Genomic DNA, 18253 nt, shown 5'->3' with positions numbered 1-18253 from the left:
AGGCTTCATTGGTAGGTGTGTTGTCAGTAGGTCAAGGGAAATAATTATTCTAGGGGTGCACCGGTAGAGATTTTTGGGGCTGATACGAATAGCTGATTTTTAAGGAGATATATCAGCCAATACCAATTCAATTTCCAATACCAGCGTGGCAGCTTGGAGAGCTGCTTGCAGCTGGTAAGTCTGGTGTGGTGGAAGGGAAAGGGGGGGGTGGGGGGGGCAGATCAAGGCCCTTGTGTTGAGGGAGGAGTGGGGCTGGGGCAGGGGCTGGAGCAAGCACTGCCCAGGTAGGGTGGGGTGAGTGCGGGATGGAGCTACAGCTTGTCCAGGGGATGCGCAGGGGACAGCTCCCACCACTGCATGCCGCTCATCTGGGAGCTGCTGGTCTGGAGCTCACCCACTTGTCCAGCGGCTTCTGCCACTGCTCCTGCTGCTCATCTGGGAGGGCATGAGGGGCATGTACCACCGGATCTGTGTGGGGAGAGTGGGCCAGGAAGAACCCTGGCCCCAGCCTGCCCTGCCCTGCCCTGCCCTGCCCTGTGCAGATCTGGAGGCACACGCCCACCCCATGCACGAGTGGCAGGAGCTGCCGTATGAGTGGGCAAGTGCTGTACCAGCAGCTCCCAGACAAACAGTGCACAGCAGTAGGAGTTGCCCCCCTGGACGAGCCACGGCTCCGTCCCATACCTGCCTTGGCTGGGCAGCACTTGCCCCAGCTCCTACCCCCACCCCAGCCCACTCCTCCCTCACTGCGTGGGCCTTGATTCCCTCCCCACCCACGCACCTTCCCTCCCCCCTCCCATTGCATGACACCAGATTTACCAGCTGCGCACAATTCTCCAAGCTGCCAGGCTGTGCTCCTCACTGCCTACGTGCTGCACTGTGGCTGTGTGCACACACAGTTATTTTTCAGCCAAATTATCAACCACATTAGGCTGATTTCCGATACGATCAATTTTCTTTATATCGGTGCCAGTCTGCTATTAGACTGATGCATCAGTGCACCTCTAGATTACTCCCCTCTATTCAGCACTGGTGAGGCCACATCTGCAGTACTGTGTTTAGTTCTGGGCCCCCCACTACAATAAGGATGTGGAGAAATTGGAGAGAGTCCAGTGGAGTGTGACAATAATGGTGAGGGGACTGGGGGACATGACTTATGAGTAAAGACTGGAGGAACTGAGTTTATTTAATCTAGAGAAGAGGAGACTTAATAGCAGCCTTCAACTACCTGAAGCAGGATTTGAATGAGTATGGAGGTAGACTGTTTTCAGTGGTGGCAGATGACAGAATAAGGATCAACAATCTCAAGTTGCAGCAAGGGAAGTTTAGGTTAGATATTAGGAAACATTTTCTCACTGGCAGGGTGATAAAACACTGGAACAGGTTACCCAGAGAGGTGGTGGAAGCTCCATCCTTGCAGGTTTTCAAAACCTGGCTGGACAAAGTTTTGGCTGGAATTATCTAGTTGGGGTTGGTCCCTGCTGAGAGCAGGGTGTTGGATTAGATGACCTCCTGAGGTCACTTCCAACCCTAACTTCCTATGATTCTCTGATTCCTTTTTATAATTTACATGTTAGAATTGACATGTTTTCATTGGCTAGTTCCTTTTTGTTATTTTTTCAAAGGCTGGATACAGACAAAAGGAGTCGAAATGAATGTTGTTGGGTTTTTGTTCCTATTCATTCTTCCTTTGAGCCAACTCCTTCCTTAATATAGCCCAAGGATGTGTTTAATTTTGTTCAGCTTAGCTCCTACACAGTTGCTTATTCAAAGAGGAGTGTATAGAGTTGTTTTCAGAATCCATTAATCTTCTGCTAATAGGAGCTGTGTTATCATGGGACAGTTCATGATGTGGGTGAGAAGCGCTTTAGTGCTGCTTGCCCAAACCAGCACCTCTTGCAAAATTTATGAAGTAACTGTTAGACAAATGACTTGAGATCTACCTAATCAGATCCTGATACAAAGGAGATGGTAAGGACCACCCTGGAGCAGCTGGAGGATTTAGCTGAAATTCTGAGTATGTGCATTGAAATTTTTGCCTGCTTCATTCTGCTGCTATTTGAAAATACCTGCGAGTGTCAGCAGAGGCACTGGAGCTGCCTCTCACATGAGAAGACAACGTTGCATCTATTTTTTTATTTTATTTATATTTTGGAAAATGATCTTTGAAACCCTAATAATTAGAAAATATTTTGTTTTGTTTTTAAGGAAAACTCAATCCTGTAGATACTGATGGCTTTATCCCCTTCACTTATCAGCACATATGAACTTGGTACCAGTGAATGTGAAAATAGGCTTTTCAAAATCTTCCACCCTTAAATTGGGCCAAGGATCTAGGAGTATCTTACTTACCACAGGCAGTGATCCTCACCCTGCTGAACCAAGGGCTGAGCATGTCAGATGGACTTCTCAGGAAAAGCTAACAGAGGTAGACACGCATTGATTTTTTTTTTTTCCTTAGACCCCTTTGAAAAGCCCACCTCTTGCTTCTTACCCCTGCTGAGCCAAGAACAAAGAGATATTTTAGTATTAGTTTTTTGGGTTTTGGGGTTTTTAATAGATTCTGTTACAAAATGCTTGGGGAGGCAAAGAGAAGCATGAAGACATACAGCATAAAGATGAGACCTTTTGTTTATAAGGGACAGAAACAATTTGACAGCGTGCCAGGCAGCATATTTGTTTGTGGGAAATATGGAAAGCCGCTAGAAGAATGAAAGAGAAAATAAAATTCAACTGAAACCAAAATGTTTACATCAGCACATACCAAGCATTTTTAGTTGGCTGCTCACAGGAAAAAATAAATTTTGAAAAACGTTAAATGTCCAGTTAATAAGTTCCAGGAACCATTTTAGGATAACTATACAGGAAAGATTAGTAGTTCTTTCTTCTTTTGGCAGCTCGGAGAGGTTCTTGAGGATAACTGAGTATCAAAAGGACACCCTTTGTATGTGTATGTTCTATGTATGATATATGTAGTAGCATTTATATAATGCTTTAGAAATTTTTTTAAATGTTGTTTGTTGTAACTATCATAGTCTCAGCCATTTAGAATCATTGGAAAGTAGGGCTGCAAGGAACCTTACATGGTCATCTAGTCCAACCCCCTAATCAAGGCAGGAGTCTTGTTTTAAAAGAGCCAACATTTTTTTCGAGGTATGCAAGGCCTAGTAATCTCCCTAAAATCTACTGTCTTACATTAAACAGACATCACACCGCACTCTGAAACTATGTACACCACAAGAACGTACTATGATAATAGATGCCTAAAAATGATGATCAGTTCATTCTAGTATTTTTTGTTGACATGGAATAGCATTTATGGGTTTCATAGAATAAAAGACTGGTATTGATGAACTGTAAAGCCAGCTGGTCCAGTTTCTTTTTTTCTGTCCTTCAGTAAAGCTGTCATGGATTTGACCTTTATACAGGTTCTCTGGGAGTGTACCCCTTTAACTCTAGACCACATTCCCACTTTGTACAAGGGTGAGCCCAGTAGCTCTATCAAGCTAAATTCCATTTTACGCAGTAAACTAATGTGTAGCTTTTGGAAAAGACTTGTCTTACACCAGGAGTGTCAAACTCAAATGAGTTAATAGACCAAATACCAACCGCAGGGCTTTTCATGGGCCAGAAAAACCCACTAGTAGATCCAGTCTGTGGAGCCTGTTTCTGTGGCTATGAGGGCTGCAGTGTTGGTATAGCCAGCACATGGAAGTTAACGCTGCCACCACCCACCACCCCACTGCCGGTTTGTATGCTGAACAATAATTGCAAATTTAAAATTCAGTGATGTTTACGGGGTAGGGTTGCCTTAGCTTCCTGGGTATTGCCGACACCAGCAAAATACCCAAAGAAGCTGCAGCAAGAAGCCCTGTGGATCAGATCCGGAAATGATTCATCCACTAGAGTGATGCACCACTCTGGCCAAATCTGTTCTGCTGGATGTATTATATGACCTAATTAACAGAGGAATTCTACTTTTCCTATGTGGTTGTGCAGTTCTCCTATACCTTAAATGGAAGGAATCATGTAGATCATGTGCCCTCAGAGAACCATGCAGTTCCCCAATTCATTTCAATGGGCAGCATCTTCCCCCACAGTCTGATTCTCAATTACCCAGGAGGCATGTGACTGTCTGTTCCAGTGGGGAATTTCAGCTGGTGCCAAGACCTATCTGTCTGCTTGAAATTCAACTGACCCTTGCCCACATACAAGATTCTCCTCCATCACTATCATAAATAGCCTAGCGTAGGGATTCTCAACCAGGGTGCCACAAAATCTTTTAAGGATGCAGTCAGGTACTGCTTAATACATGCCTTTAGTCTAAGAAATTTGAGAGCCACTGGCCTAGAGGTTGGAGCACTTTGCAGACTTGGGCTGTAGGCCCCATTCAGCTTCAGGGGGTTTGAACCTGCCCTTCCTGTGTCCCAGCAGAGTACCCTGTTCCCCAAGTAATGGGGCAGACACCTTTCACCATCCTCATCTTGAAGCTGGCCCACTGTCTTACCAAAAAGCAAAGTGTCATGGGGCCAGCAGTAGAGTAAACAAGAGGGGGACATAAGCCTGTGTACCAGGAAAGAGGGAGGGATGCCTGGGTTTCTGGCCCCTGCTCCCATAGCGATTTGTGCATTTTTAATGATAAATGCATCACATACACCGGTGTTTATCCTTAAGTAATGCTAGTCTAAGATACAGCACTCATGCATTGCATTTTTGTAACAGGGGCAAGATCTGGACCACTGGATTTGCCAGTAAGAAAGGAAACCTGGCCTGGAGTGCATACAGGTTACCTGAAGACAAAAGGATTATCATTCATTAGTGAGCTGAGTGCATGGTGAGGAGTATGGTTTCACAGTCTGTGTGACAGTGGGAGAGAGTCAGCTGGCAAGGCAGGGTAGGCTAATGACAGGAAGCTGGAGAAATGCTGAGCATTGTACATACAGCTGCATACACAAATTCAAGTAATCCAGAACAGCTCTTCCAGGTTTGTTTTCCTGAGAGCAAAACTGGCTGTACAGAAGTTCAGAAAAAGCAAAGGGCCTGCAGGATGGCTAGGCTGCCTGGGGTCCTTAGAGCACACAGCCCAGACTGCTTTGCAGGCTTTTTTTTTTTTTTTTCAAGTGAATGTTGTCAAGGACGATCAGGCTCAGAGAAGCTGGGGGTAAGGTCTGTGTTGTGCATGGAGCTGAGTGCCAGCCTGGCTGCGGCTGGGCAGGGAGTATGCAGTATGCTTGGCAGCACCCAAGTGCTACAGTGTGATTCGGGCAGGGAAGAAGGCAGAAGCCGAACATACCCCTTACATGCTTTGGTGCTGGGCTTTTCCAGCTAGAAGCACTTGGGGACATGCTCTGCTCCCTGCTTGCCTGAGACTGACGCTCTGCCCCCATCTGTGGGAGGTCGAGAAAGAAGCACAAAGCCCACTGGCTGCCTATACAGAAGTTCTGTCTCCTGAGAGATTCTTCAGGGAGCCACTTCACTTGGGTTGTTCCTGAGTTATTTTTCTCCCAGAGGGGCCACTTTTACTCAGGGAGAAAGATTATGGACTTCTGTACATTCATGGTTTCTCCTGAGAGAGCAGGGACTCTCCCTGGATAAACTGTCTAAGCCCTATATGAGCTTTCCTTTTCTGAAAAGAAAATCCAAGACATGAAAATGTTCTTCTGTCATTTCACCAGACTTTTTCTTTTTTTCTGTCCAGACACAGGCGCACATACCTTCCTGTTTAGGGATTCAGGTTCATGGCTTCTAAGAGGCCTCTTTGAAGTACTGTAATGAGGGCTGCCAATCTGTGTTTCCAAACAATGTAGTCTTGATGACTGTTTCAGCCCCATGGGGAAGGGACTTCAAGCCTGTGGAGCATCATGCTTCAACCTGTGGAAGCAGGCAGTTTGCTCATAATACTCATAATGCAGTTTCTCCAATGACTCTGTAAGGCAAAATGCACAAACAGCATTGGGAACGAGGACTTATCCCTCCCCTTACCAAAGCAGCATAGTCAGTCTCCTGCCTATTTGTACTTCCAATCTTGGGATGCTTTCTGTTTGGTTGCCCAGCAGCTTAGCTGCAGTAGGAAATTTCTCCCAGCCCTGTTGAGCCTGCCTTCTGGTGATTAGGTTTCTGTCATGTGATGTGGGAGGTCAGGATTCAAATCCTCAGGGGAAGAAGAACCTAGAACATGGGTGTCTCAGACCTACCCTTGTCTTTTAGCAGGTGTCCCGGGGGGATGAACCAAGCCCCAGTGTCACGGTGGGCCAGGGTGGCAATTAGACACAAAAACAGGCTGGGTTTTTTGGCTATGGAGAACTGAGGCACAGAAGCGTAGCGGTTTCGTAAACAGGGTGAAATTTATTTGACTTACGCTTAGATGCGTAGGAAACGATGTCTTCGGTTACAGTAACAACGAATATAACAGAGGGGTCTGTTGGCCCACGAGGTTAAGTCCGAAGACCTAGTCCCAGGGCTGGTCAACAGCTCATGAATTGGGAAATCAAACAAACAAAACTGTAACGCGTAGAATGCTGTGATGTGACTCCAGTCCCAGATGATGGACAATCGGGTGGTCGGAGAATGATGCCAAGGTCAGGATGCTGAGATGACGAGGTGAAGTCGTAGTAGGATGGTCCAAATCGTAGTTGGTAATCAGTGAAGGTCAATCAGAAACCAGGAAATTAAAACCGGAATCAATCTAGTAGCACAAAGTGCCAATCGGGGAAGGAGATCAATAGGCCCTAAAGCCTGACTGCGAGACAGTCCCTGAAGCACCAGCCTCTGTCTCCAGTAGCGCGATCTCCCCCCAGAGGGAGGGGTTCATTAGCCTTAAATATGAATTTATTAGCCAGTCGAATCAATCCTCAAACAGAATGTTCTAGCCAGATTACTTCATGTTACAGAAAGACTGAGCATGTGTCAGATCAGGGCTTGGTTGTTACTGCGCATGAGCAACACAGAAAACTGGGTCATGGTTGATTGACAAGCCCAAAGGTCATAGAAAGGGCAGTTCCGACCCTGTATGGAGTTTTCCACTCTCAGTCAAACTAAGTTCAAGCATTGGCAGCACCTATATTCAGAATTTTGCTTCAACAGCAGGTGCCTTGATTGCCAGGTTACTGATAGATGGAAGGTGACTGGTCTCAGTTCAAGGTCAAATATGTGCTAGTCCTGGTTTTTGGGGTATGCATGCAACACTTCTGTGTTCCCGTGGCAGAGCTGAGTGGACATAGATGCCTCTGAGGCAGCAGTGAATCATTTCTAAGTATATGGGGGGGGAGGAATTTAATCATATAGGGTGAGACTGTAATGACACTAGGCCTTTACACACAATTCAGGCTGTTGGATTTATGAAGTATAATGTTGCTGAGTGACTTAGAAGCTTAAAAACTGCATAAGCAATATTTATACATCAGCAGTGAAATAAAATTCTGCCTTTCATTTGGTTCCAGAAGAAAATGACCCCTGTGTTGGAGATTGACCCCTTTAGAGAGCTATGCAACCAACAGGCATTTTTCAGTGACACAGGACAGCCCTTCAAAGCAAGACAGCTTTTATTAATTTGTTGGAGTATAGTATGTAGGTTTTCCAGGTCAGAATTGGAAAGCACAACTTAATATGTTGAACCAAGCATCCTAACTTGAAACTTTGATTTCAAAATGTCCAGGGTTCATAAAAAATAACCCCAGCACTGAGCAGCAACCACCTAATTAACCCAGTCTGCCCATACCTCTGTTCTTTGTTTCAAGTTGCAGTCATGTTGTTTTCACATGTTCTGCCTTTCTTGGCTGGAAATTGTTTAAAGCTGATGTCTGGTCATTGCTCTTCTATTGTCACTCCAAGGTAGCTCCTATTTACGTGTTAACAGTTATCCATAGTTCCTTCCTATCAGTGGATAAATCTATTGCTTTTATGAATCCTACCCAGTCCCTTGTACTCCTGTCTTAGTAGGTAACAATAGAAAAATGAGTGAAAGAAACAGTTGCACATATTTTCATAAAAATAATACAGTGAGTTCCCATGTTTTTCACAGAAGCTATTTCTACTGTCATTTGAAACTTGCATTGAATTCTCTGCATGTGCATATGTGTGTAAAGCCAAAGGGTGCCTATACATGTGCTCAGAGGTGGGATGAGCATTTTAATTAGAGCGGGTCCTGGAGAGCTGGGAACGTGTATTAAGCCCCCGTGGGTTTAAAAATGGCTGAGGGATGCTTTATCTAAACCTCGTTTGATGAGTGACTTAGAAGCTTAAAATCTGCATAAGCAATATTTATATATCAGCAGCATTTGATGAGGTTTAGATAAAGTGTGCCAGAAGTCATTTTTTAAACCTGTGGGGGCTGATACACATGATGATGAGACTTTGCTGGAGTGTTCCATTTAGAACATGGAGCAAACTGAGTCTACTCTGATGTGTTCTATTTAGAACATGAGCCAGCACGTGTATAGGAAACCATGGTTTGCAGTAGGGTTGAAGTGTTGTAGCCATGATGATCCAGAGACAAGGGATTTTTGTAATATCTTTTATTGGAACAACTGTATAGCTGGGAGAGAGATTGGACAAGCTTTTGAGCTCAAAGCTTGTTCAACATCTCTTCCAACACCCCAACCACAGTTTGTGTATTATGGGCATACTGAGGGTACCAACAATCAGACAATGGAGCCTCTTCCCTTTTCTTCAGATCCTCCTTAAAACTGGCTTCTTTCCACAATCTCTCTACTGTTTGCTTCCAAGCAAAGTATTTTTAACAAGCACAGTGGGCTATTTGATTGTTAAACAGCAGTAGTTATGCAGTAATTACATTTAGATTAAGAAAACAGGATATGTATGAGAACTCATTTTAGCTGGTATTTTAAATGTGACTCTGTATCTTGTGTTGACAAAGCAGGTTTTACCTAGGGACATGATAGAAGGCTAGAGGCTTGTGTAAAATAAAAGTTATGAAACTGTTTTGTTCTATTGGCCATGTCTAAATAAATGTAAAAACTATCATGTTTTAGCTAACACAGTTTTAAACACTGCAGTCTTAAAAACATGTTGATCATAGGCAGTCCTAGAATCTTAATAGGGGACCTTGGGTTGAACACAGTCTGCTAATACATTTTTAAATATCACTTTATTAGTGTTTTAGACTACTCTCAAACTAGTTTAAACATCTAAATGCACTGCCTTTGTATTTTTTCTCCTTCTCTCCTTTCATATGGCCTGTACTGTATTTTGTTTTCATAATGGGAGGGGCATGAAAAAGGGCAGGGCCACAGCACCTCAGGGAATTAATAGCTGTTCCACCCAATTTATAGCTGAGAGAGAGAGAATGCAATTCTGCTGAAGACACCTGTAAGGATTGTAGATGGAGTGCAGTATACATCTTTGCTAGCTTGATGCAGCTACTAGAGATGATACCACCTTTTGAAAAGAGGGTTGAAAAGAGCCTTACGTGACATTGTCTTCACCAAACTGTCATTATATGTTGGGTTTTCTTTTATGTTATTACTTTCTTGGCACATAGCCAGGTTGCTCAATATGAAAGAGAGAGGAATGTAGAGTTCAACCTTAATTTTTTTTGTCACTAGCCTGCAGGCTAAAGATGACGCTAATTCTTATGACAGCCTTCTGGTTTGTAACCAGAGTGGATACAAAAATAACCTTTTCTCTCCTTATGTCTTAAGAACCCTCCTTCCTCTTCAAAGGAAAAGGACTTAGTTGTAGATGTATGAATTTTCAAAGTTATACAATGTTGAGGTTTTCCATATTTGTGGGATAATGTTCCCAATAGTCTTGGTCTTCAGTCACAATATAGTGGTTCAAGAATTCTGGGTTGTATGGTGAGTTCCGCCACATGTTTTGTGCATGACATTTTGGCTAAGATACTTGGGCTTGCATTTTATCCAGAGTAGGGGACTGTAGACTGTTCCTCTTGTGTATCTTGTCTAAAGTCGTTATCTGTCTTTCCTGATGTAATCCCACCCTGTGTCTTGTCATATTTATTTACATTATAAGATCCTCAGGCAAAGAGTCTGTGAACATAGCCACACTGCAAAACACAACACTACAGTGAGACACATGAGGTCATACAAAATTAGTTAGCTTAAGTACTGGAAACATGACCACATTATCATGGGCTCCATCCAGGCATATGTTCACTGTTCCTCAATTAGAACTCCATACAGTGTATCTCTACACAGTGGTGTGTTGTGCAATGTATGAATACCTTTTATACTCATGATAAACTGTCAAAATGCATCTCTGACATCTAATGCAGATATCAAATAAGAATTATAATCTCTCATAAATTTACCCATCCATAAATTTGAGTGATGTTATTTAGCTAAAGTCCCACAGGGCATAAAGAGATGGTATTGAGATCCTCAAGGGAATAATGGTATACTAAAACAATTTTACCATATTGTAACATTCCCTATGCTTTTAAATGGGGCTAAAAAACTTTCTAGGTGGATTTTCCTATAGCAAATCTCAAGTAAATATTTTGTTTTGCCAGCAGACATTGAAATGTTTCTTGGCTTTGGGAACCTGACTCCCAGGAGCTCTTTCATCTCTGCTGCTGTGATGGAAAAGAGTGGGTTTAAGAATCTATTCCATGTCTTGGAAGTGTATTCAGTACTAGTCTGGTAGCAGAATAGAAGGGGCAGGAAGTGTGGTGTTGACATGTTATCTTTCAGTTGTTTTGCAGTATAAATCTATACACCATGAAGGTTTAAAGTGAATTTGAAAACTTGTAAAAAACAAAACAAAACAAAACAATACAAAACAAACCCAACAGCAAGTATTCTGTATAGTTATGAAATTTCTCCTTAAAACTGTAATGATTAATATTTGCTCAAGCATCATATACACAGATTAAAGTCCTACATCAAAGGGTCCAAAAACCTATAAGAATGAAAACAAGTTCAAGCAACATAGCAATCTGGTTCCACAAAGATCGCACAAAGAATACTTGTTCTAAACTCTTATTTTCATATGTTAGGTTATTCATTCCCAATTTATCTTTTTCAGGTTGCAGTAGTAAAACTGAAAAATGCAGATAAGGTTTTTGCAATGAAAATACTAAATAAATGGGAGATGCTGAAGAGAGCTGAGGTAAGATGACAGAAATGTTTAAGTATACTTATAATCTCTTTTTAAAATTATACTGGGATACTCCTTTTTATACAAAGGAAAAGCAATCTTACAGGGATGGAACGTCACACACTTATTGATGATAAAGGGATTGATACAAAAGTAGCTCTGCATAAAAAAAATAGTATAGAAAGGCCCAAGAGAAGATGGAGTCTGTTTAGGCATTGTGGAATGTTTATACAAGTTATTAACCCATCTCTGTCTTCAACATTACTTGCTTGATGAAAGATCTTTCAGTATCTTTCTTCCCTCTTGGATTGCAGCCCTTATAACATCATTCTTGCTATACTGAGATGAATACAGTTGATTTATATATTGTCAGAATATCTGCAAGAACAAAGCTAATGTTTTGCTTCAGTTTCAAAAGTAGGAAAGGATCAATTATAGTAGTAAAACCAGCTTTACTGCAAATAATTATACTACAGGCTTGGTTTCAGTTTATTTTAGCACACAGTCTTTTATAAATTCTGTGTTTGTATCGCATTGAATTGTATAGGGTGAAAGTTTATCTGTACGGAGGACCTGGTCAAAGCCCTACATGCTCCTTACGTTTTACTTCACGTAAGAAGAACTGCATAAGGCCTAAGGCTGAATTTCACTGACTGTGCACAGTAGGAAATGATTATATGTACAAAAGAGTCCAGTAAGTGTATTGACCAGTAATGAAAGTGCTCACTTCCCTGTCTTGTTGGGTAAGTAACTTGATCAGACAAGCCAGGGAAGTGAGGAATTCAAGAACAGACTTCTGTTCCAAGGGCTCTTCACCTCAGTTAGCCTGTTAGGTGATGCCCCTTTTACCCCTATTGTAAATCTCCACCCAGGTTTTGAAGACTTTCTTGGTCCCTTAGTTGCTCTGGTTCCCTCCCTATAGCTGGAAGCTAAATTTTGCTATGGGTCTGATTGATCATGTATTTTGGGGTCAGGAAGTCATCTTTCTATTTAGGTCACATTGATAGAGGCCTGGTAGGCTTAGTTAAACAGTATAAGACTTAGAAATTAACATGAAGAATTTCTAAGAATGTTAGGCCTGTCACAACATCAATCCAGTTTACGATTGGGCCCATTTAAGTGGCTACAGTAAGAAACAGGAGGTGGAGGAATAAAGCTCCCCTTTCCACAGGGATAGCAACCTCTGCTACTTAAATCCATACCCTTCTATCTTAATTCACCTGTGAGGCCTGTTCAAAACTGCTTGAACATTATTCTCCCACTAGGCTGGAGATGGTATGACTCTTATTTATCTATTTTGTGGTAAAATATTTTCACTAGAAAAACTATTTGTTTTCAAATATTTTAAATGTTTTTAAAATGTTAAATATTTTCCTGGTAATTTCTCACCTTGATATTTTGGATGAATGGCAAAAAAAAAATCTGGATATCTAGTCATGCTTGTGTCTAGGGTTGCATTTAAGACATTTTATGGAACAAATATATTAATCATATAATCTGTATGCCTAATTAGTTCAAAGCTAAAAAAAAAATTGTAGGTACACTAGTTCTTTAAATTCCTCTTAAATGTTGTTCACTTAAGCCTTTGTGACATTTTTTTGCTGCTTTGACTGAAATGGATCTTGAAGCAGACAAACAGCCCCCAAGAATAGATACAGATATATCACTATAAATGTGGCTTGTTAAGGTACCTTTATGCTAATATAACTGCAGCCACACTAAGGCTAGGGACAGAAATTAGACATAAACCAGTATAAGTCATTGGAAACCGGTTCAAATATGTAATGTAACAGAAGTTCAGTGCATATAAACTACTTTCAAAATGGCCAAAACCAATTTAAGATAAACCTGGGTGGATATAGTATCAGACTTAACTAGTACCAGACTTAACAATTTAAGTTGAATTGTTTCATTGAACTTCTGTCCCAGATCCCCTCCATATTCAAGTTAACTCACAGTCCCCCAGCATCCCAGGATGCTTTGCAGGGTAGGCAGGCTAATCTTAGCTCAAGCTATCTGCTCCAGCTGAGTAGGGAGGCATGGCTTCTGGCTTGGGCTACTGCAGACATGTGTCTGCATTTCCAGGATCAAAAGTTAATGTCTGTTCACTTGCTTATCAGTTCAATCTATGCTGCTTAGACTAACCTGCAAAGATTGAATCAATTCCACTTTGGGCCTTTTGACTGACTGTACTTAATCTAAAGGTTTACTGATTTAACTACAGCCATAAGTGAACCACAGCCTTAACTAAATTACTTTAAATCTGTGCAGAAATCTCTCGTAAAATATTCCTGCCCAACTCCCAGGCCAGGACTTGAGACAGCAATTTCCTCAGTTCCCAATCAGGGGCAGGAAAGAATGTTTCAGAGCAGGTAAACTGAGCATTTCTTGGACCAAACACACAACTTTAGTGTCTCATTCACCCAACTGAGATACCACATGGTGCAGAAATATCTTGATACCTTAGGAGAGGTGTGAGGAAAAGAGAGAACTAAATTGGACCCCTGCTGTAAAACCCCTCTGGATCCATCATGTTGTTCCACTTGCTCATGGGACACCACATGTAGTCAGTGAAAAGGACATGTCCATAAGATGGGAGAGCTCTTTGGTTCTTGTCCCCTCTTCAAATACTGTTAATACCATATTTTATTGTATATAACACACCCCCATATATAATACACACCTTGATTTTGAAGGGGAACCTGAAGAAAAAAATATCTATGATGAAATTAAGTTGTGGCAGCAGGGAATCAAACCTACTCCCCACACTGCTGCCATATTCATGCATCAGATAAGGCCCATAGGCTGACTGGTTGGCTCTGGAGCTGCGTGTCAAGTTCAGAACTACATGCTGGCTCTGGAGCTACGTGCTGGGTTGGACCTGGCATACAGCCTTGGAGCCAGTGTGCAGTCTGGATTTGGTGGACCAGGTACATCCTGGCAGGTGGCCCCTGAGCTAATGCTCAGACTTAGAATGTCAGGTCCAGAGCCATGTACCAGGTCAGACTCCATGTGCTGAGTCCAGCTCCACACCAGCCCCATGTGTTGGCTCAATCCAGTGCACAGATGGGAAGGAGAGCTCCCCATGGGCCTAGAAAGATGGCAGCAGCAGGGGGAGTGGTGCCCCTTGCCTGGACCAGTGCATGGGATTGTTCCATCCTAAGTGCAGGGCTTTGCGCTTGAACTTGTTGAACCTCATGAGATGTGTTTTGGCTGAATCCTCCGATTTGTGTAGGTCACTCTGAATCCTCCCCTCCCCTTCAGTATATCTACTGCTCCCTCCAGCTTGGTGTCATCTGCCAACTTGATATGGGTGCACTATATGCCATCTTCCAGGTCATAGATGACATTGAACAAACTGGCCCCAGGACTGACTCCTGGGGCACTCCACTTGATACTGGTTATCAACTAGACATCAAGTCATTGATTACTACTCTCTGAGCCCCATGCTCCAGCCAGTTTTCTATCTGTCTTACAGTCCATTAATCCAACCTGTACTTCCTTAATTTCCTTGTGAGAATGTTGTGGGAGACTATCAAAAGCCTTGCTGAAATCAAGGCATACCACATTCACTTATCTCCCTGCCTCCCTAGAGCCAGTCATCTCATCATAGAAGGCAATCAGGTCTGTCTGGCATGACGTGCCCTTGGTGATCCATGCTAACTGTTTCCTAATCACCTTCTTCTCCATGTTCTTAGAAATGGATTCTTTGAGGATCTTGCTCCATGTTTTTTTCAGGGACTGAGGTGAGGCTGAGCAGTCTGTAGTTCCCTGGATCCTCTTTTTTTCCTTTCTTAAATATGGGTCCTATGTTTGTCCTTTTCCAGTCATCCAGGACCTCTCATGATCACCATGAAATTTCAAAGATGATGCCCACTGGCTCTGCAGTTAAATCAGTCAACTCCCTCAGCATCCTCAGGTGCATCCCATCCAACCCCATGGACTTGTGTATGTCCAGCATTTCTAAATAGTCCGTAACCTGTTATTTTGCCAGTGTTAGCTGCTCACCTTCTCCCCAAACTGTGCTGCTAGGTGGAGTAGTCTGGAAGCTGACGTTGCAAAAAGGAATTTAATACTTCATCCTTTTCTGCAATTTGTCACTAGGTTGCCTCCCCCATTCAGTAAGAGACTCGCACTTTCCCTGATCTTCCTCTTGTTACTCACATACTTATAGAAACCCTTCTTGTTACCCTTCACATCCCTTGCTAGCTTGTAACTCCAATTGCGTTTTGGCCTTCTTGACTTCATCCCTGCATGCCCGATCAATGCTCTTATACCCCTCCCTAGTTATTTGTCTAAGTTTCCACTTCTTATAAACTTCCTTTTTGTGATTTGGTTTGCTGAAGAGTTTCCTGCTAAGCCAAACTGGTCTTCTGCCATACTTGTTAGTCTTCTTGCACATCAGGAAGGTTTGTTCTTGGACTTTCAGTAAGACTTCTTTAAAGGCTTCTTTAAAGATGGAGATGGAGTACAGCCGGCTCTCCTGGACCCCTCAGATTGGCTTCCCAGGGGATCCTGCCTCTGAGTTCCCTGAGTGAGTTGGTGTGCTTCTCTGAAGTCCAGGGTTCTTACTCTGCTGCTCTCCATCCTTCCTTTCCCCAGGATCCTGAACTCAAATAATTTCATGGTTGCTGCTGCTCAAGTTGCCATCTGCTAGTATATTCTTCACCAATTCTTCCCTGTTTGTGAGCAACAGGTCAAGAAGAGCATAGTCCTAAGTTGGCCACTCCAGCACTTGCACTTGGGAATTGTCTCCAACACTCTCCAAAAGTTCCTAGATTTCCTGAGCACTGCCATATTGCCTTCCCAGGAGATGTCAGGGTGCTTGAGGTTCCTCATGAGAACCAGGGCCTGTGATCAGGAAACTTCCACTAGCTGTCGAAGAAAGCTTCATCCACCACTTCCTCCTGGCCTGGAGATCTACAGCAGACCCTCACCATGACTTCACTCTTGTTGCTGTCTACTTTGACCCTAACCCAGAGACTTTTGACAGGCCTATCTCCAGTTTCATACTGGAGCTCTGAGCAATCATGTAGCTTTTTTACATACAGCACAACTCTTCCTCCTCTTTTCCGCACCTGTCCTTCCTGAACAGTTTATACTCATGCATGACAGTGCCCCAGTCATGCAAACTATCCCACCAAGTCTCTGTTACTCCAATCACATCATAGTTATGTGACTCTGCGAGGACTTCCAATTCTTCCTACTTATTTCCCAGGCTCTGTGCGTTTGTGTACAGGCACCTGAGGTAACTAGTCAATTACCTTAATTTCCCAGGAAGTATGAGAGCACTTCCCCTGTTGCCCTGTCCTGCTTGCTCTTCCTCCAGGGCACCTACTTCCCAGTTACCTCAGGTCTTGGGTCTCCATCCACCAGTGAACCTAGTTTAAAGCCTTCCTCACTAGGTTAGCGAGCCTTTCTGGGAAGATGTTCATCCCTCTCTTCATCAGGTGGATCCCAGCTCTTCCTAGCAATCCTTCTTCTTGGAACATCATCCTGTGGTCAAAGAAGCCAAAGCCTTGCTGGTGACACCACCTGCATAGCCAGGCATTGGTCTCAGGATGCACCTGCTCCTGCCCGGGCTCTTTTCCTTGACTGGAAGGATCAAAGAGAATACCACCTGAGCCCCTGTCCCCTTCACCCTTGTACCCAGAGCCTTGTAGTCACTTTTGATCTGCTCAGGGTTTCCCCTGGAAGTATCATTGGTGCCCACGTGGATGAGTAACATGGGGTAATAGTCAGAGGGCTAGAGGAATATCAGCAATCCCTCCATGACATCTTGGATTCAGGCTCCAGGCAAGCAGCAAACTTCCCAAGACAACATGTCAGGTCGGCAGATGGATCCCTCTGCCCCCTGCTGAAGGGAGTCTCCAACCACCACCACGCATGCTTCCCACCAAATTTCTGGACCGATGGAGATCACTTTTCCTTGCATATAATGTACACCCTTATTTTCCCCAGCTGATTTTGGGTGAAAAAGTGCATGTTATATGTGAGAAAATGTTTTTGTTCCCCCCCCCGACTATTACTGCAAAGTACTTAAGCCATTTTAGAACTAGGGGCTATGACCTACAACCCCCTCCCAGAGAAGTGCCCTTCTCACAGAAGGCATTCTTGTGCTTGTACTTTCTCTCTTCTTTTTCTGACTCCATGATTGTTTCTGGCCCATTTTCAGAATGAGAGCCAACTTGGCCCACCTCTCAGTGATTAGGCTGCTCTCCTGGCAAACAGGAGATGTGGGTGGTTTGAGTCTCCTCATGCTGAGAAGGGTTTCATACCTAGGTCTCCCATTTCCTGGTCAAATACAGTTCTTAGTCTAGTTCTCTGTTTGCTGAAGCCAGTGGTTTTCAACCTTTTTGCATTTGCAGACCCCTAAAAAATTTTGAATGGAGATGCAAACCCCTTTGGAGATTTTGAATGGAGACATGGACAACTTTGAAATGTAAGTGTAGGTATTCACATACTTTTGATTGATCATAATCATCTTTTGTGGACCCCTTAAAAATAAGTCTTCAGACTCTCAGCGGTCCACGGACCACAGGTTGAAAACCACAGTTCTAGGCTATTGTGAAAAATATGGCAGCCTCACCACAAGTGTAAGTGCATATGGACACACAGAGCCAGATCCTGTTCAATTTATTGAGCAGCTAACTGGGTGTAGGTGCCTAAGTGTGATTCTATTCCACCTGGATTTGTGTCAACATCAGCTTTCACCAGAAGACTTAAGTGCCAAGGTGTTCTTTGGTGCCTAAATAGCTTTAGAAAAAGTTTTGTGAATTGCATTTTAATTCAGGTATCTAAATTTTTCTGTGAATCTCACTCTTTCTTCTTGTGTCACAACCAGTAGAATTTGTGCTACTGCACTGAAGATGCAGGATTCAGAACCTTGGGATATGATTACTGTTCTGTGTAAGAGAATTGAGTTGGGTTGTTTTTTTATCTTTAAAACAATTGGGAAATCATATACAGAAAACTGTATTATGTTTTAAAAGTTGCAAAGTCAAGTACTCATAGATTAAGAAATGCCAGATTTATAGTTGTCAGTGTAACCTTAAATTGGTCCCCTGACCATATGCCTTATAATTTTTAACTATATAGTTTCATAGTTTCTAGGGTCAGAGGGGACCTGAGCAGATCATCTAGTCCGACCCCCTGCCATGGCAGGAAAGAATACTGG

The 18253-nt window shown here is 43.1% G+C and overlaps 1 protein-coding gene across 5 annotated transcripts in view; it reads left to right on the top strand.

Moving 5' to 3' along the window:
* CDC42BPA (CDC42 binding protein kinase alpha) overlaps positions 1–18253 on the top strand; it is a 333906-nt gene that overhangs the window by 121648 nt on the left and 194005 nt on the right. For all 5 annotated transcript variants that reach the window (XM_019549566.1, XM_019549565.1, XM_019549564.1 and 2 more), the window contains exon 3: positions 11005–11088. In XM_019549566.1, coding sequence (XP_019405111.1) covers positions 11005–11088 — 84 coding nt within the window. The remainder of the gene's footprint in view (positions 1–11004; positions 11089–18253) is intronic.

The sequence above is a fragment of the Crocodylus porosus genome, unplaced genomic scaffold (assembly GCF_001723895.1).
Source record: "Crocodylus porosus isolate Cpor-Errol unplaced genomic scaffold, CroPor_comp1, whole genome shotgun sequence".
In the NCBI taxonomy this organism is placed as follows: Eukaryota; Metazoa; Chordata; order Crocodylia; family Crocodylidae; genus Crocodylus; species Crocodylus porosus.
This window is presented reverse-complemented; position numbering and strand designations above follow the sequence as displayed.